The sequence below is a fragment of the Azolla caroliniana genome, unplaced genomic scaffold (assembly GCF_043228905.1).
Source record: "Azolla caroliniana isolate FFs.n. ecotype wild unplaced genomic scaffold, voAzoCaro1.0.p SCAF_15, whole genome shotgun sequence".
Classification (NCBI taxonomy): domain Eukaryota; kingdom Viridiplantae; phylum Streptophyta; class Polypodiopsida; order Salviniales; family Salviniaceae; genus Azolla; species Azolla caroliniana.
In genome coordinates, this window is record NW_028230450.1 from 3,740,915 (window position 1) to 3,768,890 (window position 27,976).

Genomic DNA, 27,976 nt, shown 5'->3' on the forward strand with positions numbered 1-27,976 from the left:
TCCAGACTCCCCTCCAAGTACAGCTAAAGCACGGTGTAAGTTCATTAGAAGATGAAATTTTTTGTCTATTTTTTTTTCTTACAAAAAGTCCAATTCTTTTGTGTGGATAAAAGAAACGTAATCTGATTTCCTATCAATTCTTTTGTACCACTGAAATACTGCTGGACTCGACAATTTATGAAGGCAATGGTTGTGTGGATAAAAGAAAGGTAATCTGATTTCCTATCAATTCTTTTGTACCACTGAAATACTGCTGGACTCGACAATTTATGAAGGCAATGGGATGTTTTATGAAAAGCGGACAAGCTGCAAAAATATACCAGAAAATCCTCTGGGAGCTTGGGAGCCGGAGGTTCATTTTTTTCTTTCACTGAGAATTCTATTACAACACTATAATCACCTGCCATATCGCACAATGTTAAGATTGCAGTCTATGTGTATTTTGTCCTCATGTACAGCTTAAGGATGTTGGAACTACAATAAAACAAGCAATATACAGTTCCCCCTACATTGTGGGAATACTCTTATAGAGGTGTTTGTAATTCAATATATCAGTGTGCAAATCACTTGGTACAAGCATTACCAAAGCATATTCTTTTATTGATCCATTGATGACCTGATGGTTTTAAGGGTAGAGGTTGAAAACACTGATAGTACAGTGGTATTCAGCTGAAAGTTTTTGAGTTTATTGCACAATGACATTCATCTTTGGTGGATTGCCTTTGTTTTTTGTGAGCATGAACAATAACATTATACCAGAAAATGAAACAAACCTATCAGTGCCATAATCGACAGACCCCCAAACCATGCCTAAATTTTTAACCCTAATGCCATACCCCTGTGATGGACAAAGACTTGTAACTTGGTGGGATTTAGATCACATTTAAGCTAAAAGCTTTCGAATTGCTTCATATAAATTAGATTCAGGCAAATGTGTTGAGGTAAGCAATGTAATCTTGATGGACCTGAATCATGGTATCAACATTTGATGAATTCATCCCTCATTTTCGTGAGCAAAATTGTTGATAAACCACATTGTGGTTAACCATCAATCGATAGTAGAGATCCCCACTGGATAAATGAACAATTCCTTATGTTTGTCTTGTTGTGAGCCATGTGCCTAGTATCTTTGGTTGATGATAGTTGTCATCATGTATTGAAACCTAAGGCTCGTTATAAACCGTGCTCAATGTTTTGTGATAGCTTTTCTAGGATAAAGCCTAAGGCTCAATATAAAAACACTCAACATTTGCTTTTACTTAAAGGGAACATGTGCCACACACATATTAATTACTCTACAACTAAAAAGACTTAAGTGAAAATCATGGGGCTGTCCTCAATTCTGAAGTTGCATAGAATACATGCAAAAAGTTGTATGGGCCTCTAAACCGCAAGGCTCTCCTCAATTGTGCTTTATCCATATGGGCCTTTAAAACTCAATGCTTTTTCTTTACCTTTGAGTTAACTACTAGTTTAAGGGGGTAAAATATTCATGTGTGTGTATTTTGTCCACAATAAAAAAAACCACTTCTATTTTTTGGAAAAAAAAACTCACTTCTCATTTCTTTTTTGTTGTTGCCTTTTGCATTTGTGATTGTTTACTACCAATGGATGGATTGATATGGGGGGGAAGTGGAAACAAACTAATAAAACAAAACATTAGGGTAAATGATGTGTTTCACAAGCTGCCTCTTCCATAAGCCACATTTTAACTACGATTTTTGTGTATATTACTTGGAGTAAGCAATATAGCCCCTATAGAAATTAATGTTGGTAATCACAACTTTGTCATGTGTTGTGTACATTTTATATATCCTTGAAGAATTTGGTCAAAATCACTTAAAAGACTACATATATATTGTTAGTAATCAATCAAGCACACATTCATATGGGTGTATCGTTTCGTATCTCGAGGATATTTCAATTATAGTCAAAACAATCCCTCAATTCTCGGAGTTTGCATATATATTTTGTAAATGGATCATTCTCAAGTAAATAACATATGACAAATAAGACGCATAAAAGACGCATAAATTATCAGTTACCCAAGTGCTCCATTGGTGGGCATCAGCCCCAAAAATTAAAGGTTGTAACAACCTTCCAAATCAGTCATTGGACTCCTTTGTAGATATTGGTGAATGGTAATGTTGCATGGTCTCAAACAAACATATATGAATTTCTTTGATAATTAGTAGGCAAAAACATTTTTAATTCAATGAAAGGATGAATTGAATAGAGTCATGGAATGCCAAACACATTGTGTGAGAACTACAATAGTAATAGCCTATAGGTATTGTTGAAACCATTTTATTTATGCCCGGGATTTTTCTTTAAAGTGTTGAATTTTTCTTTCCCAACTTCAAAAGACATGCATGCTATTTTTTTAAATCTTCCCTATTGAAGGGCAACATCATTTTTGCACATAGAAAAGTATAGGCACCCTTTGAATTCTAGGGAGGAATCATTCATGGTGTTGCAAAGGTTACATGTTTAAGTTTGTGACATTTGTTAGGATTGATGACCTTAGTTGTGAACAATGGGCATCACTTTTATTATTGTTAATTTCTTTCTTCCATGCAATGTCTCTATTGGGGTACTGAGATCATATGTGTCCTACAAACACTCTTATCAATTTCAATGGACAACACTTTCATATATCATTGGTTTCTTTCTTCCAATGCCAAGTCATAGTTGCAACTTGCATCATTGAGCTTTCATGTGTTCTTTTTCAAGATAGTCTTATGGATTTTAGCTCTTGGGTTGCAGAAACTTAATTTGAAAAGCCATCTTTTAGGGTGAAAGTTTAGTCATGGATGCTTCGTTCATCGTGAATGTAATAGTTCAAGATGTCATCATTAGAAGTGACATTTTATAAGGCAAATTATAAATTTCAACCCTTGGATTGTGGAAAATTAATTTTGTGACGCCATCTTTTCCTTATCTTGGCATAGAAACCTGTTTTTGCTTTGTACAACTCGAGGTACATATACCATATATGGTTATTAGTAATTTAGTATACATCTACATAATATGTTTAAACTCCTTACAATCTCAAACATATCATTGTATGCCTTGGAAAAACTTTAAATATACCCAAATACTTCATTCATCAAGAGGGATGCACATCACAATACTAATTAAGATTTAATTTGTGATTAGTGCTAATTATAGTTATTAACATTTGTGATTAGTGATAATAATAGCAATTAACATTGTATACGAGGTAATGAGCATTTCAAAGTTAATTAATGTGATCAAAGAACCGCAACATGAAATGCTTATAATCATAGTTACCTCACAGTGCTAATGATTTTGTTAGCACTAATCTAAATACTAATAACTCCAAGTAACCACAATGTTATTTATTGTAATTAGCACTAAAGATAACATAATGTTAATTAACATTGTGATTAGTGTGTCTGTCCTAATGCATGATTGTTGTCGCAAAATATTAAATTAGGATTGACGGTTCTACTTTTTAAAAGGCATGACCAAACAATAGCCTTGGCCCCTAATAGGAGGGGTAAATTTGGATAGACTTAGCTTTAATGTCATGGCTTTGATATGATACGACTATACGTTAAGTAGGTCCTAAATAAATATCCAACCTCCACATGCCCAACCTTGTTCAATATCAATTTAATGATTATAAATCGTGAACTCAATCACTGCTACACATGCATACATTTTATTTAACAATCAAAGTTTCTAATAATTGGTAAAGATAATGCTTTCACGCACATAATGCACTATTTGAGCACGAGGGAAGCAATGAACCTTGACAAAAACATTAATAGAATAGATGTTTAGTTGTCCATGAGGAGGCTGATTTTTTTCATGAAAGAATATCTTGCATTGGTATTAAAATTAAAGTGGCCAGAGGCAATATACAAAATAGTCCAATATCACAATGAATATTGTAAAGCCGTGACAAACGACCCTAGCCAATCTTTCTAGGTAAAAATAAGTAAGAAAAAACCCCTAGCCAATCTTTATAGGCAAAGAAAATACAATGAAGCCATACCATTCTCAGCTTTCAGTATAGTTGTATTTCTCACAAACTACCTTCTACGCAAAGCATGGGATAAGTGATATTCATCCAAGGTTTTGAATGCATGCCTTGCATATCTCCATATTTGGGTGATGATGCCATGATGCCACCTCAACACTTAGCTTCAACTTTGAAGAGGTTTTAAGGCTCTCCATGACCCAATGCTTATGGGGGATAGTGAGATGCAATGGATATGTTCTAGCATTTTGACCTTGTATGGGGGCCAACATTGGGGGTTAATATTTGCAATGTTATATTTCATTTTTCATATTTTAATATCTTGCCACTTCATCTTAAGTGCTTCTAGTAATATATCCTATATTATCACATACTTCATAGCATCACTTTGACCTCTAACAGATCTTTTATTCCTCATCTCTTAAACTATTTGACAATGTCAAGCAACGCTCGGATCACCATAGCATTGAATAACATCAATCTCATTTCCCATCCTCAAGTATCAGTTTAGTTGCATTGATTCTCAAACATATAATAAAATTTTCAACCTGCGTGAATTCTAGACTCATAACACACATTCCACCCATTGTCCATAGGTTATTAATACCAAGATATTTGAAGCTTTGCACCACTTGTTTTGGTTCTTCCTTGTATGTAAACGTGGGGTAATGTCTTAGTTGTATTGCCTTTATTGCCATCATTTTTGTTTTGTCCACATTAACACTTAGCCCATTGATTTGGCAAAATGTGTCTAATACATCAAGTGTTCCATCTCATCCAACGTATAAGAGAATAAAACAACATCATCAACATAAAGGAGTATAAAAATAAGGTCATGCATGAGTTTTGGGTCATCCAAACCTTCTTCTTGTGCAACCTTTTACTATTTCTTCAAGTTTATCAATTCATAGACCAACGAACGTGGGAGAGAGTGGAGACCCTTGCTTGGTATCCATGTCGCTCAAAAAGTACTTTGCAAAACCACTATCCATTTTCAATTGGCATGTAATTTGCTCATATAATTGTGCTACAACTACTTTGTTTTCTAAAGACATTTTGAATTCTATCATTCTTTCCCAAAGCTCTCTCCTTGGTATAGTGTCAAAGGCTTTCTCAAAACCCAAAAACAATAATATAGCATTTTGCCTGGAACCATAATAGTTTGCACCAATCATGTAGTTTTGTACTTCTCGCCTCTATTACCATGGTGAAGAAAACATGATTGATAAGTTGGCAAACTCAAAGTACTTTTTGTTATGGAGAAAGAAGGATAATTTGGGACAAGATTGGATAGCATTGAAAATATGTGCACTCCAAAGAGAGATAGGATTTGTTAACTTGTATGACCATACGGTGACATGAAGATTCTATTTTCTAATCAATGATGTACAAAACTAGTGGCTTTTGTATCGAAAACGTTCAAATCAAATGTGGAGGAACAATATAGTAGCTAGTTGTGGCTTTGACAAACAAGTGAAACGTGGGAGTCCATGACAATATATCAATTCTTGACATCCTAGTTGAAGGTGTTTGAATATGTCCAACGGTGTCGACTTCCACATAGACAATATGCAAAAATTTTGCCAAGTGAAATATTATGATATATCAACAGCATTGGGTTGGGACTTGGAGGGGCAATATAGTTTGTGGAGCTGAAGTATGAATACAACTCCAACTATGAAAAAGAAGCAAAAAGCCAAAAGCCAAAAGCCAAAAGCAAAAGGGAAAGCCTGTTGGACCAGTGTAAGCTAATGCTAGGTTAAGGGGTAAATATGGGTAATAAATAATACATGTTGACGTGCCGATATTGTGGGTGCGGACCGCGGTTAGGTAATACAAGACGAGGCTCTAAGTAATGACGAGAAATCCTATGTATTTAAGCTAGCCACTTGGCCCCGTGTAGAGTTTCCTTTTTGCCCAATTTACATGGGGGAAACCCGTCCGTGTTTTGTGAAATTACCGGAATACCCCTCTCTGCCGAAGACGACATTGTTTCTTGGGTACATACTACACAGTGCACACATTCATCTCTTCCCAAGAGAAGAGAAGAGGCATTATATGTATTATGGAATGAGAAAGGCAGGATGGGAAACAGCTGACATTCAGGCCACCATCATCATCCCCAGCTCAATTGGTAAGGATGCTTCTGCCCTTCTGTCTTTATTGAAAGATTGTGCTAGGGAAAGAGATGTTTGCAAAGGGACTAGAGCCCATCATCACATTCTTAGAACAGGGCTTCTTCACAAAAGCCCTTATCTAGGCAATGCATTGATTAGTATGTATGCCAAATGTGGCATGTTTGCAAAAGCTCATAATGTGCTAGATGAGCTTCCTATCCAAAACGTTGTCTCTTGGAATGCACTCATTTCTGGGTACATCCAACATGGCCAAGCTCATGAAGCCTTGGAATCTTTCGAACAAATGCAAAATGAGCGTTTCTCCCCGGATGTTGTAACCTTTGTTTGTGTCTTGAAGGCATGTGGAAGCATCAGATGTATAGAAAAAGGTAAAAGAATTCACTCAGAGATTGATAAGAGAGGCTTGCTTTGTCATGGAAAGGATGTTGTTCTCGGCTCTGCTTTAGTTGATATGTATGTCAAATGTGGTATCCTTGTAAAAGCACAAGAAGTGCTCGAAGAACTTCCTATTCGAGATGTAGTGTGCTGGAATGCACTACTTTCAGGGCATGCCCAACAAGCAAAAGGTCATGAAGCTCTAAACATGTATGAATTGATGTTGAATGAAGGTCTATCTCCCGATACGGTCACATTCATTTGTATTTTGAAGGCTTGTGGTAGTATAAGATCTATAGAGAAGGGTATACAAATTCATGGCCAGATTGTGAGTAGGGGCTTGTTGGAGAAGGATATTGTGCTTAGCAATGCTTTGATAGATATGTATGCCAAATGTGATCTGCTAGAAAGTGCAGTACAAGTACTCAAAGTCGTTCCTGTTCGCAACATAGGATCTTGGAATGCGCTCATTGCGGGATATATCCAACATGGAAAAGGTTTTGATGCTCTGAACTGTCTTGAATGGATGGAGAATGAGGGTTTCTCTCCGGATATTGTAACATTTATTTGCATCTTGAAGGCTTGTGGGAGCATAGGGGCTATTCACAAAGGTAAACAAATTCACAAAAGCATTGTGATTCAAGGCTTGTTGGAGAAGGATATTGCGCTAGGCAATGCTTTGATGGATATGTATTGCAAATGTGGGGAGCTTGCAACAGCACAAGAAGTGCTTGAAGGGCTTCCTCTTCGTAATGTAGTATCTTGGTCTGGGATTATCACAGGTTACATTCATCAAGGGCAAGGTTATGAAGCATTGAATTGTTTTGAACAAATGGAAAGTGAGGGTCTCTTTCCAGATGCTGTAACATACATATGCATCTTGAAGGCATGTGGAATTACAAGATCTATATGCAAAGGTAAAGAAATACATAAGACGATTGTGAGTAAGGGATTACTGGTCAAGGATCCCGCGCTTGGTTCCGCTTTGGTGGATATGTACGTCCAATGTGGTGATGTTTCAAAAGCACAACAGGTACTGAAAGATCTTCCTATCCGAAACGTGACTGCTTGGTCTGCATTAATTTCAGGATATGCTGAGCAAGGGCAAAATCATAAAGTATTGAATTGTTTTGAACGAATGCAAAGTGAAGGCCTTTATCCAGATGCAGTCACCTATGCTTTTATCCTTAAGGCTTGTAGCAGCACAAAAGATATAGAGAAAGGTAAACAAATTCATGATATGATTGTGAGTAGAGGCTTGTTGGTGAAGGATATTGTGCTTGGCACTGCGTTAGTGGATATGTATGCCAAATGTGGTGTTATTGCTTATGCACAAGATGTACTTGAACAACTTCCGGCTCGTAGTGTAGTCTCTTGGAATGCATTAATCGCCGGGTATGCTCAATATGATCGATGTAATGAAGCATGGAGCTGCCTCAAACAAATGCAAAGGGAGGGCTTATACCCAGATGCTGTTACCTTCATTTGCATCTTGAAGGCCTGTGGCAATACAGGATCTATAGACAAAGGGGAAGCCATTCATGATGAAATTATGAGTAACGGCTTACTTGAGAAAGATATCATGATTGGCAATGCTTTGATGGATATGTACATAAAATGTGGGGTGCTTGCAAAAGCTTGGAATGTGTTCGAAGATCTTCCTGCCCGAGATGTAGTCTCTTGGAATGTGCTCATTGCTGGGTGTGCGCAACATGGGGCAGTTTGTGAGGTTATATACTGTTTGGAACAAATGCAGAGTGAGGGCCTCTCTCCGGATGCAGTTACTTTCACGTGCACATTGAAAGCATGTGCAAGCTGCAGAGATATATATAAAGGAAGGAAATGTCATGAACAGATTTTGGATAGGGGTCTGCATGAGAAGGATGTGGTGCTTTGCAATGCTTTGGTTGATATGTATGCAAAATGTGGTGCACTCTCAAAAGCACAAGAGTTACTTGAAGGACTTCCTGTACGGGATGTAATCTCTTGGAATGCACTAATTTCAGGGTATACCCAACAAGGGCAATGCCTTGAAGCACTGGATTGTATTGAAAAGATGCAAAGTGAAGGTATCTCTTCAGATGTGATCACCTCTATTTGTATCTTGAAAGTGTGCGGTAGTATAGGAGCCATAGACAAGGGAAAAGAAATCCATAATGAGATTGTGGGTAAAAGGTTGCTGGAGAATGATGTTATGCTTGGCAATGCTTTGGTAGATATGTATGTCAAGTGTGGTGTGCTAGCAAAAGCACTTGAAGTGCTTGAAGAGCTTCCTGTTCGAGATATAATCGCTTGGAATGCATTGATTTCAGGATATTCTGAACTAGGACACGGTCATGAAGCTCTTGATTGTTTCCAATGTATGCAAATCGAAGGCATATGTGGAGACGAAGTCACCTTCCTCTGTGTATTGAGTGCCTGCATTCATGCAGGGTTATTGGATGAGGCCCAAATGTTTTATGGTGACATGACTAACAAGTATAGCATTACTCCAAAACTAGGGCACCATTCATGCATGGTGCTTGCTTTTGGATGTGCTGGGCATTTCGATGAGGCAGTATCTGTGATCAAGGCAATGCCGTCTTCTGATTATCCTGAAATTTGGCTTGTATTATTGAGTACTTGTAGGAAATGGGGCAATGTGAAGCTTGGAAAATTAGCATTTGATCAAGCACTACAATTAGATAGTACTTTCGGTTCAGCATATGTTCTTATGGCTAATATTTTTGCAGCTGCAGGCTTTCAGGAGGAAGCAGAGAGGATGGAAGTGATGAAATTGAAATATGCTTCTGGGAAGAAACCAGAACATGATGTATTGATTGATGCAGATGGAAAATTTTCAACCAGTTTCTGTTTGGGATACAAAACATATAAAGATGTATATATATATATAACATATGAGAATGCTAAAGAGCTGGTTCCCTTGAAATTTTACTATGAAATAGTACAGCAAGAAGTTCAGACATCAAGTAAGAGGCATTTTATTTTCCTTCAAAATTCTATTCATGAATTATGAGTTCAAGGAGCTCCACAAAATAAAGGAGGTATGTCTACAGAAAAAAAAGGTCTACATGCTAGGGGATGAAAACATTTAAGATTTTGAAGCATATGCAGTGGACTTGTGATGCTCTCAATAAATGCCATCAAAAGTGATTTAAAAATTATCACGTTTTTTATGCACTAGGCAGGCAGCTCAAATAAAAGGGAATGTCTCCAATATACAAGAGGGAAGCATCGTGATTATGAATGCAAACAATCCGAAAGAAATGTACTTCAGTCAGGCTTGATTTATCTAGATTAATTAGACCATGGAGCTCAAATGGATCAGTGAATAACTTCACAAAATGGCTGCAAATTGAAAGATTAGGCAAGGCAAGCAAATGCAACCAGAATGGGATGAGTTCTTGACAACAGAACTGATCGCTCGGTGTTACCCCGGTGGGACAAGTGTGAAACGAATCAAAGGAAGCTGAGCACTAACAGCCGAACAAGGGAAGCCGAAGGTTAAGGAAGGAACGGGTGGAAAGTGCCAAGCAGAAGGGGACTATATATATCGGGTATTAGCGAACACAGAGAGAACCAGGAGAGGAATAGACGAATAGAGAGTAAGTGAGTGTTGTACCGAGAGTACTCGGTACTTGTATCTGTGTGTTATACTTTAAATTGAATATATACATCTTGTGGGTAACTTCAGTGTTTTGTCTCGTCTATATTTTGATACATATGATATATATAAGTTATTTCTGTGTAAAAGATGTATTTAACGATCAGTTGTAGCCGATCCCGCAGCCTATCATTCATAATCCCACGGTCGCAATCCCACCCGAGTGGGATAGTCTAAAGAACGATCACGAGCACTGGGAAGTCATTTACCCTGTAACGACTCGGCTAACGGTCTCGGTAGGATGCCGTGACCTCAACTCTCCTTTGCACCACAATACCTTGTTCCGATTACTCAGGAGGGGTAATCGAAGGTGTTTTCTCCAGGAGGGAGTAACAGTCGGTCTACAATATGAGGGATTTCATGTTGAATCGGAGAGCATGCATATTGATTGAAAAGGAAAAAAAAAGGCAGGCGTGAAGGCGCATTGTGGCAACTGATTCCAAATCCCATGCCAGTGATAATTACCTTGTTCACCAAGTTGGTGCTTACCTATACCGATTCCATATGGATTGACAAATCCACCAAGATTAAGGCAGCACACCTCATGAATCTGAACTGGGTGAGAACTGAAATTTGCCTAGAAAGGGTCCATATGAAGAAGAAGAAGATTAGGTTTTTTACATTGGGAGACATACAATGATCCGGCAGTGGCATCGTGAAGTTAACTAAATCCAAAATTCACCAAAATTTGGTCAAATCCTTCGTGGTATTGATGGCTCAAGCATGAAAAAAAACAAGACAACAGTTTTACCTCTTTTCTAGAATTATACAAAGTTCATCTTAACATTTTCTTGCATTTCAAAGTTACCGGTTGAAATCTGATTTGCTCAAAAGGCCCATCGTTTTAGATTCTAGTATCTAAATAAGTATTGAAGGCATGTGAGTTCAAATTGGTTCTGATAGTTTAATTATTGCTAAGGGATTCTTGGGTATCATTGTGTGGATTATGTGTTGACAACGAGATTGTGGATCTCTCTATCTTTCGAAAGCCCCTCTCCAAAAAAGGACTATATAATACAACATTTTACCTTTCTCCTAGGCTTACATGAAAACCACTCTAATTAGTTCACCATAATTATTGAAACGCCACTCATTGCTCATAAATTAACATGTGATAGATATTTTGATCCTAATAACTCAGGCAGATTAGAGCATATTACTGCGCGGTCTCTTCGTAATGACTAGGCTAAGAGCATATCAATGCACACTCATTTCTTAATGCCTAGGTTAGGAAATCGATCATTCCTTAATTACGGAACGAAGCAATCGATTGTTTTCTTAATTACGGAGCTAAGAAATCGATCATTTCTATGTACAAATCGTTTCTTAATGCCTAGGTTAGGAAATCGATCGTTCCTTAATTATGGAACGAAGCAATCGATTGTTTTCTTAATTACGGAACTAAGAAAATCGATCATTTGTCGGGGTTAAGTACTAGAAATCTGAAGCTGCAAACAGGAGGGGCATGTGAGGAGATATGGTAAAAACCCAAGAGGGGCATTTTCATAATTATTGCTATTTTTTTAAAGTTAAAGACTGTATCATCTGATTCCTCATTCATTCCTTCATGGATCCTGCCCCTTCTCCTCCTCCTCCGAGCTCTGGCCATGGCGTCCCTTCTGCAGCCCCTTCTTGCAGGAAACACAAATCTGACGACGCCTCTTTCCTCGAAGACGTACGGAATCACATCGATGAGTTCCTACATGCGTCCTTTGAAGAACATCAGTCTTGCTTGAAGAATAGCCTCCAAAAGGTACTTAATGCCTTCTTCTTCTTTAATTAGTATCCGTTTGGATTCCCTTATTTGTAGCAAAAAGAAACAGACATGTTCGTGAATCAGTTCCGTTTTTAAGATTTTTCTGTGAGTTATGTTTATCCAATGTTTTAAAGCTTTTAGTTGCAATTTCTCGCTTGCAACGCAATAATCTCTATGTTATGGAGAACAGTCAGGGTAAAAAGAAAAGAGGAACCTCACGTATTGTCTAAAAATAAACGGTGGGGTAGATTGAAAAGATTGTAGACCCTAAAAGTACAGCTAATCTTGAAACGTTTCTGCAATATATAGCTTATGTTTAGCTGTTATACTTGTGTGATTTCCCTATTTTTACTACAAAATTGGTGAGAATCTTTCAAAATACTTTGCTGTAAGAAGAGTTTGCAGGTTTCCAAAATGCTTGGAAAAGAACCATTTTGAAAATCAATAACCCCTTATCTGTTTTCCCTGGAACAAACTATACAATAAACTGTCGCATGATATATCCCTTAGGAATGTGGAAAGTCTGCATAAATCAGTGATTAAATCTTTTCTAAGTATTTGTTATTTGATCTATAGGATCTGGTAAAGAAAGGATTTCTGTTTATTGGCATTGTTCCTGTCTAAATTTGAAAAGGAGTTAACTATCAAAATATTAGTCAGTATAGTGAATCAGAAGTTAATAAACCATTATTTGACTTGTCATTGTATGGAAACGTGTCCAGAATATTTCATGGGAAATTTGTCAGAAACGTTTTTGAAAAGAAGATTAAAGAAATAGATGGAAGAAGCTAATCAAAGAGAACTTAGAGTGGATAAAACATATCAATATATGGTCTTTCCATGGAAACAAAATCACCTCTGCTAGTGATCTCATTTTTCCAAGTTTTTTTGTGCAAATTTTGTGTTTTAAAGATGTTTTTCTTCCTTCAATTTGTCGCAATTGACTAATACTCTCTATGCCTTGCGGAACCTAGTAATAATCAATGTAAAAAAGAAAAATATAGGAACCACAAACTTTCTAAATATAAATGGTTCGGTGGATTTTAACCTTTTCATATTATTTCATAGCTAAACTCTCCTAAAAAGATTAGGATTGGATTATCATTTCTAGAAACAGCCAAAAGAATAATGACATCACTCTCATTTCTAGAAGTCAACTGAAGAGACCTTAGAGAGGGGACAAAATAATGTATGGATAATGAATCTGATAAATGATGATGGCCAAATTCAATTTAAACTTGCGGCAACTAATTTTTGAAACTCTAGAAACCTTTTTAAAACCTATGACATTCTAGAGAAGATCTTCTTTCGATGTTGTTGCCTTCTTTGTAAAATGGAAAGCTTAATAGGTAGAGTTATACGTGCTAGAAGGTGTATATGCACAGTCAAGGGTCCTCTTTATTAAGATAAGAAGCATCCATAGAACATTGCTATATAAAACGGGGGCCTTTGGCCACCTATCATGGCTATGTTTCTCTATGCCTTATTTGTTTCAAGTGTGAAATGGGTCTAAATGCCCATGCAATATTATAAGCAGTTCCATTCCGTACCATAGTGTGCTACACATAATCGGGAATCTAATCCCTCAGTAATGTATATTCTGTATTCCCCACATTCTCTCAGATAGGTCTGAGCTGGAATATTGGAAGGCCCATTGGAACCAGTAATGCCGATGCCTTGCAGGTTATGGACTCAGCAAGACTAATAGAAATTTCCCATTTGGGCTTCTCACCCATGAGAGATTAGATTAAGGATAGGCAGAAAGAGAGAGAAAGAGAGAAGGATATGTTATGTCCACAGGAGACAGGCTGAGAACGTGCCTAATGAGACATAAAGGTGAGTGACGATTGTCAGCTCTGTCATGCTGAAATAATAGCTATATTGCAGTACTATTTCTTGTTATGCAATATCAAAACTGTAGTCTTATCATATAGTTGTGTTGCTCAATATCTTATTTGTTTCTTGCTGCCAAATATCACGACCTCAATGTTTATCATAGCTGTGCTGCCCTATATCTTGTTTGTTTCTTGTTGCATAAGATCACAGCCTTCTTTGTCTTTATTATTAGCTATTCTGACAATGTCATTGTTTGTTTCTTGCTGTATAGCCCACCATCTTTGTCATTATACCCAAATTTGTTTCTTGTTACATAAGGTCGCAACCTCTTGCTAGTCTCTGCTCTAGATGTTGTTTGTAATCTCGATGCCTAAGGTTATCGTTTGTATCTCAATTACTGTTTCTTTTGTGTGAGAAATGATCGTTTTTTTTCTTATTGTGCAGATGTTTGGGATATCGAAAAAACATGTCGCCAAGAGTGTACCTGCTCCAAATGAAAGCGTGCTTCCCCTACAAGCTGCAACGTCCAACCAAGGTTCTGATTGAAGTTGAAACATATACATAATACTGCTTTAGTAAATAGATTGAAGAAGCTTTTTGTCAATATTCTCATGTTATTATAAACATTAGCAACTGTGTGATCACGGTTGTTTTTAATGTATAACATTTAAAAGTTGGCTCTAGTTATACTTGAAACAATGTCCTCACAGTACTACAATTTTGTGCCACAACTTGCTTGTATCAAGTGCTACCCGCCATCTCTTTTGACTCTTGAAATGACAACTCAGATTATTTCTCGAAGTCGAGATAGGTAATTATTTACTGCATTTTTTCAACTGCCATGAATAGTCCAAAGAATCTCTTTCGACTCTCAAATGACGACTTAGATGTTTTGCTATTTTTATTCTTTATGTTATTTGCAATTGAATAAGTTTGTGGTTCAATTTTGAGATGGTAGCTTGGATGAGTTTTCCATCATATCATATCCTTACTCTAGTATAGTTAGAGATTCCTTGTTGATTAACCAATTCAGTTCTGCATTATGACCAACTTTAGGTACAACAGATGTCCATTCTAGTGTACAGGAGCAAATTTGTCTACAAATTAAAACTGCTAGAGTAATTTTGTCCTGCATAGATGGAAAATAGCTTATCGATGCTATTTTTAGTTATCCAAATCAATCATGGATATTGGAAATTTCAAGGATTCTCATCTCTAAGGTAATCTACCTATGTTTCATTGTTGAGCATGTGTTGTCACTTGCAAGTCCTAGTGACGACCTTCTAGTAATAAAGGATTAAGCATTGCCTCTAGACCATCACATTTTTGTATTTTTTTTACAATTATAATTTCTAGTTGTAGAGACAAGATGCTTTCTCATTTTGCTTTTGTGTTTCAGGTTTTATTATGTTATGTTTATATGTTTATGTGTGTGTGTGTGTGTGTAATTATTAAACACTTGACACTAAAAATCACAGAGAGACAAACATCTAGAGTTTAGGAGTAACAGGTTTGAATGTTGTTTTAGATTCAAAATCTCTCCATATTTTTAGCTTGAAATGATGTTTCCTAACTATTCTGTTGTAGTATGCTCACACGCACGAACCATTTCCTTATATGACCTTACAAATTCATCGTTCACAACTAAAGTTTAGCGTATTGATATTTTTTATTTCTGTTAGTATAATGGATCTTTAATCAAACATTCTAAAGAAATAGGGTATTTGAATCTGTTTGTATGTACTAAGAAACAGAGTATTTGTGTATGTGTAAATTAGTAAGCCATAGGTAATATTGTATGTTGGTCATAGGTGATAATAGGGGCTCTATACGAATGCAAAAACAGTACATGTACCTATATATATATAGGTGAGACGTATTTGTGTTTTATATAATTGTGTCGCCTCAAGATTTTTCACATTGAGGGCACATCTTTGTTCTGCAGGGGGGGTTTTGTCCCGTCATTGGATTCGTTGGCTAAGGGTTTTGGACATACGTATACACTTTTGGTGGCAAACCGAGCGACAACAATAGACAATCACCCTTAGGTTGCTAACGTTGTTTGTCCTAATCTTGTGAACCCTAACTCACTCCTCTCTTGTGATGACCTAAATGAGACATTCACTAGAGCTGTCTATCCCCTATGGAAGTATATACTTATGGGCCTTTACAAAAAAAATATCAAGTTGTTGTTTATGAATAAACCTAAATAGTCATAAGGCCATGATCCTTGATTAGGGCTTTAGGATTTTCATGGATAGCTCGCATGCTTTATGATTCTTGGTTATACCCGTAACTAGGACACCACCCATCACCAGGACATCATCAACCATGTCAATAAATTATTCAAAAGACTTGGGTACGGTGAGTTACATTATCTTATGCAAATTTTACCCCCCAACATTCCCCACTTTATGGTGGAGGTGATTATGTCCTAGTTTCCAAGTCAATGTCAAAAACTTGTTATGTGATACCACATGTGTTGCATTACAAGATAGCGAGCGTCTCTTCTTAGACCATGCTTTTCTTGCAAATTAAATTGCAAGACAAACTAGTTACAAGCATTACAACATTCTAGTTTTTCAACTAGGGTATAGGTATAAGTTTCAACTAAATTAATTTTACCAAATATAACCATTGTATGAGACCTATTTTATAACGTCACGATCTTAAAAGGCCTTGTGAGCCACAAAGAGAATTCATGCACTAATAAAACCATAAAGTTTATGCCAAGATAATTGTAGTTTTTAATTGCTTGATTTATATTAGATTTTAAGAGTATTTACCACTTTTGTGATACTTGTTCAATAGCATCTTATTATCACTACAATTAGCAGCTCTAAACAAAACAAGCCTCACATTCTCTTATAATGGATTAGAGGGGAGCTTCTATTAGCGAGTCTCGTGTCTTAAAGTCTATTATGTTAATTGTCTAATTAATTTATATTTTGACTCCAAGACCATTGCACTTGCATGTATTTGACATTGTTCCCTAGTTTGGTCTTCATGATCCAAGGGAAGAATAAAAATGTTAACATTGTCTCTTTGTGCAATGCTAACCATTACAAAGCTTAACAAATGAAGGACCAATGATGCACTTATATTTCATGTCAATACGTTAACATATAACAAACACTTCTATCCCACTTCATTTTCGAAAATTATCCAAGGGATGAAATGTTAGCACTACAAGATACTAACAAATCATTTATCCTTTGATTGGTATGATCATTAAAGATGCCACTAACACTTCCCCATTCTTTTTCCACAATCCATGAGTTGCAAATGGTAGTAGCATTGTCGATTTCAAAAGAAACCCAACAAATCACACAATCCAATTGATTAAGGGACCATATCATAACACTAACACTTTCCCTTGATTTCTTTTCCTACACCCCAAAGGTTTGAAAATGATTGAGTTTTGCCTTGTCTACTATGACTTCAAGGTCATTACGTTAACGCCAAACTAACTAATGCGTATCTCCCGATCCATTGTCTCACGACAAAAAAGGGTCGAGATTGATACGATTGTCTTATTGAAGGAAATGCTTAGTAAAGAATCTAGTAAAGATCCAATTTGCAAAGAAAAGACTGGGAGCACTTCCACAAGTGCCTCGATAAACAATAGTCAGTGGGTGGGTTCATGCGATTCAAGTTCTTTATGAGGGCAGAGCGATGAGGAACTCAGGAGAACTGAATCGATCGATAGAGTAGATAGATACTTTTTAGGGTCTATAGAGAGGTCAATATTGACCCATGGGACCTAAGTATGAAAGTTTTTTATTTATTGATGTGATTCTCCTTCCTAAGAAGAGGGATATTCATACTTTGAAGCACAAAGTCTCGATGTGTGAATAAATAAGGCATACACACATACTGAGCTCTAACCTTCTAGGTGTTCTCTTGAGTGTGACACTCAAATCATCAATATCGTTACCTCTTAATATGTATAACGTTATCATACCTTTCATTCATCCCTCCCTCTCTAAAATCTCATCATATATTCATTCATTTCCTGGGTTTACACGAAGAGAAGAGAAAAGCATTCATTCATTCCTTTGTAAAATCTCATCATATTATTCATTCATTCATTTCTTGGGTTTATATGAAGAGAAGAGAAGAAAGAGAAGAGAAGAGAAATGAGAAATGAGAATGAGAAGAGAAGGGGAGGGGCTATTCTTGTAATTTCCAAAAACATATATTTATTAAACAAAACTCCTAATTTAAATAATAATAATAATAATAATAATAATAATGCCTAAACAAAACAGAGCCCTGTCTTGGAGAACAAAACAAAACAGAGAGAAAAGCCCTAACCCTAACCCTAACCCTAGCCCTAGCCCTAGCCCTAGCCCTAACCCTAACCCTAATCCCAACCCCTGGCCTCTTGCTCCTTCCCCTTCGCCCCTCTCTTTTGCAGACCCTGGCCATGGCGGACCCTCTGTCTTCAACTTCTTCCCCCCCCACCACCCCTTCTGCTCTAATGGCGGGAAGCCTGTATTATGTGAAGGCTGCCCCGCCTCCTGACCTCAACAAGAACACTTCTTGGTTCCAGTATCCTGGCGTGTGGACCACCTACATACTTCTTCTCTTCCTCGCATGGCTCTTCACCTTGTCTCTCTTCGGATGCTCCGCTGGCACTGCTTGGTCCATCGTGAACCTTGGCCATTTCGCTGTAAGTTAGCATAGTATGAGAATTTGCTTTCTCATTCTTATATTCTTGAGTAATCCATTTTTCTTGTAATTTGGATGATCATTCTCTTAGCACTTGGGACTGATCTGGGTGAAAACTCTTTAATCTCTATGGATGAGCGGCTTTAGTCTTGTGCCTGATTTTAACTCTTACGGATGCTCATTTGTAGGTCTTATGGATGATCACTTTTGAGGTCTCATTTTATTCACGTTAGTCTTGTGAATGATCATCATCACAATTGTCTTCAGTAGTATTTTGCATCATCATCTACGGGTAGTCCATGCATCATGTGCACAGAGAATGGGTCTTAACAACTCTTGTTATATTTGTAGGGGTATGTTTTCAAGGGTTTAGACCAAGGCACAAGGATTAGGGGAAAATTAGAGCTTAAAAGATAATCATTCTAAAATGCTTGTTGTGTAAGTAATTATATAGTTGAGATCATTCATGTTATTCTTTGAGGCCGAGCTCAAGCCTTCAATTTCAAGCTGAATACAGATAGTTATATGTGTACATTTCCCTAAAATGTTTGAGCAATACCTCACACATGGTTCAATTGTTGCATAAACTACTGAAGTTATGAAGATTAAATTCCTCAACAAGTATGCATGAATGAGATGTATGGCACATTATGTTTTTTTTTATCTATTACAAAGTTTCACTAGAATGACAAACTGAGGTTTAACAAATTTCCCACTTCGTCTCTTGCATCGACATGTTATAGAAACCTTTGCTTATCCCAGAACAAACTCTTGGCTAAGTGTTTGCCAATAAAATCTTATACTCGTGTCGGTTTCGTCACTGAAGATTTCACTCATCTCCTCCGACTGTTACTTCTTGTACTTGAGCAAGTTCTCAAATGACAATCCATGCATAGTCATATGGGACAGGGATAACATTTTACATCCAGTGATACGTGTACTCACATTTTTTATTATCACAAAAGTCTGAAAACTAAGTGTTAACTCTCCAAATTTCTGTCCATATTACTGGCCTCAATGATTTTTTATCTGCCTCTATCGTTATATTCCGACAGGTAACGTACTGGTCATTTCATTGGAGAAAAGGAACTCCTTTTGCAGAAGATCAAGGCATTTATAACAAGTTGACATGGTGGGAGCAGATGGACAATGGCAGACAACTCACTCGCAACAGGAAGTTCTTAACAGTTGTGCCCGTGGTCTTGTATGTACCAAGTGCACTATTTCTGTTTCTGTGTAAATGATCAAATTGCACCTTTTACATATTTGCTAATGCTTTATACACGCCATATATGTATATATGTTACATGTACATACACACATATAGTGAGGTGAAAGGTCACAAAAATTCAAAACGTTTGAAAAAATAGGGGTTATAAATGTCTGTCAATTTCATGAACGAACATAAAGCGTTTATCATATGTATTTATGCATATGCTGCATCATCTACAGTAAATTTGCGTCTTCCTCACATATATACATATGCATGTGTCTGTGTATGTATGTATATACGTGTCATGCTACAACACTTATCCTAAATTTGTATTGATTTTACTCAATTTTATTATTAGTCTAAATGTCAAATTAAGACTTGTTTTTGAAGTCTTTAGCCAAATGGACTGACAACCATTTGAATTCAATTTGCATTGTTGGCTACAGGTATTTAATTTCAAGTCATACAACAGACTATAACAACCCTTGGCTCTTCCTTAATACTCTGGCTGTGATGGTCTTGGTGATTGCAAAATTCCCAAATATGCATAGAGTACGCATTTTTGGCATCAATGCAGATTATGCAACTTGAGTTATTTCAGTCTTGCTCGATCATAGACAATAGATGATAGATGCCATTATACTGATTATATAATCTCAGCATTTTGTTAACAGTGATTATACTGCTCATGATGTTTATTTTGGAGTGGGTCACAAGTTCAGAATCTATATGTACAGTTATATCCTGAGATTTGTAGTCCAAATGTACAGGAATTGTGTACATACCTTTATTCAGATATGGAATCAATATGTTTTATATACAATTACTGTCTCACTTTCTTTACTCTATTTGTGATTAATGTGGAATTATTGATGCTGTAATTACCATGCATATTGGATCCACTATGCTAAAGAAAGAAATGAAGATTAAAAGTTCTGACGATACGAAATGGAAAAAAAAGAAAAAAGAATCAAAGTGCATTTATGAATTACACTTCTGTGCTCTAGTGGTCCTCATCGTTGAGGCCCCTTGCTTTTGACACAGTTTAGTCAACATCACAGGAAGTGCCTTATCACCTCTTATGCTAGACCGTAAGTAAAGAGTCATATGTTACTATGTTTTGACTACACCATGAGTCTCATATTCTACTTTGGATCCTAACAAACCAATAATTCTCCAACCCATGCACAAAACCCAGCTAACTCTCATATGTTACTCCCATTCAACTTGTCACTAATCATCAAATGCCAAGAAGTGTCATGCAAATTATGGACATGTATGAGCAGACACAAATAATGGACTGAATGTGAGTGTAAGCACGCAAAGATTTGTAAGAAATAGATAGTAATGACGTTTATGCCATACTGAGAATGTGCTTTTATTGCCTAGAAGAGAATATTGTGGAGTTTCAACTTGACGTATGTTATATTGATATGACATTTTGAGTAGGGAATACTATAAGGCATATTGGCTCATTGTATGTGTTGAAAAATGAGGTGTGTACGTAAGATTGTAAGATTGCACGTGGTCTTTTCTCAACAAAATTGCAACTACTACATGTGCACAAGCCCAAACCTTCATGTGGCTCCCTATATTTTAGATAGTGAAATTCAGTAGAGCCTTCTAAGCTGACAAGATTCTCTGATGGATTCCTTTGCATATCCGACCAACATATAAAAAACTACTGACCCAAGTAAACCCCCAGAAGTTTCTCTGTTAACCCTTTCATAAGACCATGCCATTAACAAGACAACCTTAATAGATGGTGAAATTTGGTTTGGTATAGCCTTCTAAGCTGTATGTGGAAAAAGAGGTTTTGATGAATCATATGAGTGGAAATTACCTTCTTTTGTATGCATTGATCACTCTTAGCTCAACATAAGAATTAATTGCATCATCCCTAATGCTCCTTCAAAGTGGATTTGGGAAACAAAAATGCTATGATTCATAGTCAAACATCAAATAACAGAGCTGATTCAGAATTACAAAGGATAAAGTTGATAGTCAAACATCTAGTACGTCATATTAAGAAAAGTGAAGGTTGAGGTTGATAGTTAGATATAAACTAATAGGGCAAATTAATAAATGGAATGACTGAAGTAATAGCCAAGAGTCAAATAATAGGGAAAGTTTAAGAAATAGAATTAAGGTAGAAGGAACGTAGAGGTACAATTTGCCATTGTGGATGTAATGATGATTAATTTTGGTGTAATTAGCCATTGTGAATGTTAATTTTGATGCAGTTGGCCATTGTGAATGTAATGGTAATTTAAGTTTGGTATGTTGGGCATTTTAGCAATCTAATATGGTGTAGGTTGCCTATATACTTGGATAATAAAGCAGACAGTTTGGCCATGTAAAGGTGTTTTGGTAATTAGGTTTAGTTTGTAGGGTATTTTGGTAAAGAGGTTAGGTATTTTGTTTGTACGTCTATTTTACAACGTGTACTTTTTGGAGCCACGAGCATTCTGGCAATTTCGGAACATGGAAGGGCAATCTAGTGGATAGGTGAACTCACAGGGACATACCTGGAGTTTTGCCTTTTGAGTATCACTTTACTTCCTCCTGTTTTTCGGGGGTTTGAATCAGTATGGATGTGCATGAATCAATCATTGAGGCAAGAACAAAGTACCTGACTTTGTCAATCAATGTTTTTTGAGTATCACTCTACTTCCTCCTGTTTTTCGGGGGTTTGAATCAGTATGGATGTGCATGAATCAATCATTGAGGCAAGAACAAAGTACCTGACTTTGTCAATCAATGTTGTGTACCTTCCATTATCCAATACCTGCCTTTTTCATCCTCATCATGTTAATTGTCTTTCCCTTTTTCCTGCATGCCAGCATCTGCATAAAGGTCGACCATATATACTGATACATCAAGAAAGCTATAAGAAAAGCATGCATTACCATCCCCATGCTGCTACATTTGTAGGGGTAATGTATACTCATGAGGTTTCTAGAACAATTGAGCAAGATACCGCGTATCTTGCTTCCTGCAAATGAGGAATGTCCTTGGAATGAAGTACTTCATGAGAAAAGTTATTAGAATGAAATTTCTAATAAAAGCCATGCACCACTTTGGTGAGATTTTTACTGCTTTCCGTGTAGTATGGCATTCTTGCGACTGATCAGTGTTTATACATCAATCTACTATACACATAGTGTACTCTTCAGGGAATACATTACACATTCTCATTGCCTCAATTCTTGTTGCTTCCTCTTGCATGCCAGCATCAGCATAAATGTTGCGCATACATACATAAGCTGTCATATCTTTCTTGTCCATGTTAATAGCATGGCCAAAGGCATACTTTCCCATCCCCACATTGCCCCATTTCCGACAAGCTCCGAGAAATATATTCCATACCGCAAGATCAGGATGGAATGGCATCTCCATAATCATGATTGCAGCTTTTTCTAATTGCCCTGCTCGGGAAAGAATATCCAACATACAACTAAATTGTTCAAGAGTTTGATCAATTTTATAGATTTTGTCCATTGCCAGGAAGCAACATTCACCTTGTTCAACTTGTCCGGCATGGTTGCATGCATTAAGAACACTGTTCAAAGTAATGAGATTCACTTTCTGTCCATCATCTAACATCCTTGCAAAAAGACGGAACACATTTTCGTAGTCCCCTAACTGAGAATATCCTGCAAGTAATGCAGTCCACGTGACTAGGTCTTGAACTCCTAGTCTTATGAACACCTCTTCTGCTTGGGGAAGCAAACCACATTTCGCATACATATCTACCAATGCATTGCCAATCGAATGGTTTATTTCACACAATCCTACTCTAGCTATTTCAGAATATATTTTTTCACCCTTACTGATAGCTCCTATGCTACTACATGCTTTCAAACATGAAAGAAACGTGACAAGGTTTGGAGAAGCACCTTCAAATTGCATCTGTTCAAAACAGTTCAAACATTCCTCACTATGCCCCTGCTTGACATATCCTGTAATTAGAGTATTCCATGAAATAATGTCCCTATGAGAAAGATTATCAAATACTTCTTTTGCTTCATAAAATGAACCACATTTCATGTAAGCATCCACCAAGGCATTACCAATGACATCATTTCCATCTATCACACCTTTAAACATCAACTCATCATGTAATATATGAAGGTTGTCTATGCTCCCTAAGCTGCTGCAAGCTTTCATGTTCAACATAATTGTAGCTGAATCAATTGCTACACCCTGTTGCTGCATTTTCTTGAAATAATCTAATGCCTCCTCTCCATGTTCATGTTTAACATATCCTGCAATGAGCATATTCCAAGAAGCTGTATCTTGAATAGTAAGCATTTCAAATAGCTGTTTTGCTTTTGAAAGCATACCACACTGTGCATACATAGCCATCAACAACTTGCAAACATCAAAATTTCTTTTTAATGATGAATCTGCAACAATCATAGCATGAAGTTGTCTACCCTCGTATGAAGCTACTTCTATATGCCCACAAGCTTTCAAACTGGAGATGTATGTAATAGCATTTGGTAAATGTCCCTCTAACTGCATTTTTATAAAATGGTCCAATGCTTCTTCGCTGTGTCCATATTTTGCATACCCTGTTATCATCATGTTCCATGATACAACATCTTGACTTGGTAGCTTATTAAAAACTTCACGCGCTCTAAATAGTAAACCGCATTCAGTGTACATATCAATTAGCGCATTGCCAATAGTAACATCCCTTTCAATAAACCCTTTCCTTGAAATCTCTGAATATAACTCCTGACCCTTGGCTACATTATCACTGCCACCACAAGCTCGCAATATAGACACAAATGTGACAGAATTTGGAGAAATTCCATTGAATTGCATCTTTTCAAAGGATGCAAGTGCTTCCTCACAGTATCCATTCTTTTCATATCCTGCAATTAATGCAGTCCAAGAAACAATATCTTGGGTTACAAGGCTATCAAAAACCTCCTTAGCTTTGCTAAGAAAACCACAATTCATATACATCTCTATCAAGGAGCCAACAAGTAAAAGGTCTGCTCCCAGTCCCTCTCTTTCTATTTCAGTATGTATTTCTTGCCCCATTTCAATGGCTTTTAGTCCTCCACAAGCTTTCAAAAAATAGATTAAAGAAATTGAAGTCAAAGGAGTTCTTTTTAAGTGCATTTGTTCATAACAATCTAGTACTTCTTGATAGCTTTCATGTTTAAGATACCCCGCCATAAGCACATTCCATGAAACAACATCTCTATCGACAAGATTCTCAAACACGTGGTGTGCATCAGCGAGATTTCCACATGTGACATACATATCAATTAATGCATTACCGAGGCAAGTATCTTCCCTTAACAAACCTTTCTCAGTAATTTCACAATGGATTTCATTTCCCTTAACTGTGTCACACATATTCCCACAAGCCTTCAAAATGCATATGAATGTGACATTATTAGGAGACAAACCTTCAAGTCGCATTTTTCCTAAACATGAAAATGCTTCATTACCATGACCGTGTTTGATGTATCCAGAAATCAATGCAGTCCACGATACTACATCTCGATTAAGAATCTTATCAAAAACATTGTTTGCTTCTATAAAGAAACCACCAGAGGCATACATACCAACAATAGAACTACCGACAACATGATTTCCTTCGAGCCCTATTTCTACAATATTTGCATGTATTACTTGGCCTTTTGTTATAGCTCCACCAGAACAACAAGCTTTCAAGATGCATAGGAAAGTGGTATAATCTGGAGAGATACCTTCTACTTGCATATGTTCAAAACAACTCATTGATTCTTCAACTTGCCCATGTTCTGAATATCCTACTATAAGAATAGTCCATGTAACAAAAGTCCGAAAAGGTAACATATCAAACACTTCCTGTGCTTTTCCAAGCATACCACATTTTGCATACATGTCAATCAATGTGCTGCCAATAAAGGGGTCTATAGACAATAACCCATTTAGGGACACGGTTTTATGAATTTCTTCACCTCTTTCAACATCCTTTAGGATTCTGCAAGCCTTTAGTAAAGCTACAAAGGTATGAGGAGTAGGAATTAAATGATCCTTCTGCATTCTTTCATATAATTCGAACGCATAATGAGGTTTTCCGCACTTAACACAATCTGCGATGAGGTAATTCCAATCATAGCTTGGATTCCTTTTCACCCTTTGTTTGTGGAAGGTATGATATTCCATTGATGGACGGGGAGGCATGATCCGTCTTCTGAAGTGAAAGGAACCATGCCTTTCAATCTGTCCAAGGCTTTCTTTTCCTCACATACCAGACCAGGAGATGATCAGTGAGGATCTTACCCCATGGCCACAGAGAATCTGAACTACCCATTTTGGTAGGAGCAGTTTCTCTGGCAAGGTCTTGGTAAGGGCATTGAGAGCAATTACATATAACCTTCTTCCCAAAGGGCATTTGAGTAATAACAATAAAACTTCTTATCAAGGGCCTTGTATGTAATAACCATAAGCTTCTTCTCAAGGGCATTGTAGGTAATAATCATAAGCTTCAGCTCAAGGTGCATTTGTATGCAATAATCATTAGGTTCTTCTCAAGGGCATGTTGCTAATTAATCATAAACTTCTTCCCTTCATGGCATATGCATATTGCTTAACAATTACCTACCCACACACAATATGTATAACAGAACACCACCACGAGAGACCCCCAACACATTGGATGATACTTACCTAGCAACACGTTCCTTAAGTGTTTGGGCTAACGTGTCAGCCATGATACCATTCTTGAAGTGGTTTCTCTAGGTCTTGGGATTGGATTTGTGACCATGGTTATGGTTGTGGATTTGGGCGTCAATCTTTTTTCTTTTTTCTTTTTGTTTTCCACCTCTAGGACCATTTGAATCCACTCGACCTGACCTATAAGGTCCAAGCACGAACTGGTTAATGTGTGGTCCCATTGTCCTAAGCACTTATGAATCGAAAAGCCACCAACATGGTCAATCATTGGTGGCGACTTGAATGTAAAATGCCTCCTTTATGATACATGCGAGAGTTTGGGGGCACATGACGGGTTCATGAGTAAACCTCACAAGATTAGTCAATGTCAAGGATCCTAACACATAATCATGCTAGGTCATTCTCTAACAACTTCAGAAAGTGTGCTTATGTTAATTCAAAACGTGCTTGATGTTGAAATGGTTCATCACAGTGTACCAAAATCTTTGTACATTAAATAGCATGTTCCACTTGCAAAGCAAGTTTTTAAGGCTAGAGCCATGAACCACTTGGTTATCTCTCCTCCTTAACTCATCACACATGGATTTTCCTCCTAAATATACTTTGAAAGGGACATTTGTTTTGCCATTAGAATTGATTGCACAATCAATGTATTGTTGAATATTAATCTCTCATAACATATTATGATACGATTACCACATCTTTATTGCACTACAAGGATGAAATAACAACCGTCTTAGAGGGGCTCTAACAACTTGACAATAATATTGTTTAAGTTCTTCCATGTTATATATAATTAAGGCATAATTACATGTATTATATTATTTCAAAGTTTGTGGGTAGATAATCCTAACGTATGACGTCTCATATACGCAATGAATATTTATAGGTATAGAGTACATGGACAATTTCGCCAATTCTTCTGATAAGATGTAGTCAATGACAAATGTTCTATCAACATTTAAAATCTTGATGACACTATACGTAAGAAAAAGTGTGGTACTTTATGCAACTATGCCATGAACGTTTAATGTAGCAGAAAAGCTTGAAAGCTAGAAATACTGCTTCAATGCCTGGGAAAACAATTCAACAAATTTCTTAGAAATACGGAGTTACTTCTTACAAGTACTAATGCTAATGTGATGTGGATGTGGATGACCTTTAATACATAGAAAATAAAGTGTTGCAAAATAAGAGTTACATGGAGCAATGATGTAGTTACTACTACTAGGTGAAGTGAGTAATCCATACTTTCTATCTAAACTTGCTACACGACCAACACTCCTTCCTTAAGTTCATGTCCATTTGTGATTGAACAATGATAGTTGATATGAATTGTTTGGTTTTCTAGAGTACAACATGATTAAAATTGGAACCGTCCCAAGCTTTACGGCCAAGTTTTCAATAAAAAGGAAAGTCAATTGATGGTTTGGAAATTACCCACAAGCATTTATACCACTATTGAATGAGTATAAATGTATGAATAACAACGTTATTTCCGGGTCCCAATTAGTAATATCATATCAATGCAACTTACTTGGATATGAATATCACCAACATAGTTTTGAGCATAATGTGCCACTAGTCAAGCAAAAAGGTTAGTGTTTTAACTTGCGATATACTTTTT

General features: G+C 36.8%; 4 protein-coding genes across 4 annotated transcripts; 3 read left to right on the forward strand and 1 right to left on the reverse strand.

Annotated features, from left to right (window-relative positions):
* Positions 1-6,051: 6,051 nt before the first annotated feature.
* LOC147854383 (pentatricopeptide repeat-containing protein At5g27110-like) lies at positions 6,052-10,052 on the forward strand. The gene has a single exon (XM_087331434.1). The coding sequence runs from the start codon at positions 6,068-6,070 to the stop codon at positions 9,536-9,538; it is 3,471 nt and encodes a 1,156-aa protein (XP_087187560.1). The 5' UTR covers positions 6,052-6,067; the 3' UTR covers positions 9,539-10,052.
* Positions 10,053-11,725: 1,673 nt separating this feature from the next.
* LOC147854384 (uncharacterized) lies at positions 11,726-14,654 on the forward strand. The gene is made up of 2 exons (XM_087331789.1): positions 11,726-11,939; positions 14,223-14,654. Exons 1-2 carry the CDS (start codon positions 11,754-11,756, stop codon positions 14,322-14,324), a joined length of 288 nt encoding a protein of 95 aa, XP_087187915.1. The 5' UTR covers positions 11,726-11,753; the 3' UTR covers positions 14,325-14,654.
* A 3,442-nt stretch (positions 14,655-18,096) lies between these two features.
* LOC147854385 (uncharacterized) lies at positions 18,097-20,488 on the forward strand. The gene is made up of 3 exons (XM_087331741.1): positions 18,097-18,453; positions 19,508-19,656; positions 20,112-20,488. The coding sequence occupies exons 1-3, from the start codon at positions 18,208-18,210 to the stop codon at positions 20,254-20,256; spliced, it is 540 nt and encodes a 179-aa protein (XP_087187867.1). The 5' UTR covers positions 18,097-18,207; the 3' UTR covers positions 20,257-20,488.
* Positions 20,489-22,124: 1,636 nt separating this feature from the next.
* LOC147854386 (pentatricopeptide repeat-containing protein At2g39620-like) lies at positions 22,125-26,000 on the reverse strand. Its single transcript, XM_087331509.1, has one exon. It carries the CDS (start codon positions 25,855-25,857, stop codon positions 22,810-22,812), a length of 3,048 nt encoding a protein of 1,015 aa, XP_087187635.1. The 5' UTR covers positions 25,858-26,000; the 3' UTR covers positions 22,125-22,809.
* Between the last annotated feature and the right edge of the window lie 1,976 nt (positions 26,001-27,976).

Excerpts from the sequence above, each read along its gene's own strand:
- LOC147854385 (XM_087331741.1), top strand. The coding sequence starts at position 18,208 with ATGGCGGACCCTCTGTCTTCAACTTCTTCCCCCCCCACCACCCCTTCT. Across the intron at positions 18,454-19,507 it reads TGAACCTTGGCCATTTCGCT|GTAACGTACTGGTCATTTCA; the intron begins GTAAGTTAGCAT and ends ATATTCCGACAG. Across the intron at positions 19,657-20,111 it reads ACAGTTGTGCCCGTGGTCTT|GTATTTAATTTCAAGTCATA; the intron begins GTATGTACCAAG and ends TGTTGGCTACAG.
- LOC147854383 (XM_087331434.1), top strand. The coding sequence starts at position 6,068 with ATGTATTATGGAATGAGAAAGGCAGGATGGGAAACAGCTGACATTCAG.
- LOC147854386 (XM_087331509.1), bottom strand. The coding sequence starts at position 25,857 with ATGCCTCCCCGTCCATCAATGGAATATCATACCTTCCACAAACAAAGG.
- LOC147854384 (XM_087331789.1), top strand. The coding sequence starts at position 11,754 with ATGGATCCTGCCCCTTCTCCTCCTCCTCCGAGCTCTGGCCATGGCGTC. Across the intron at positions 11,940-14,222 it reads TGAAGAATAGCCTCCAAAAG|ATGTTTGGGATATCGAAAAA; the intron begins GTACTTAATGCC and ends CTTATTGTGCAG.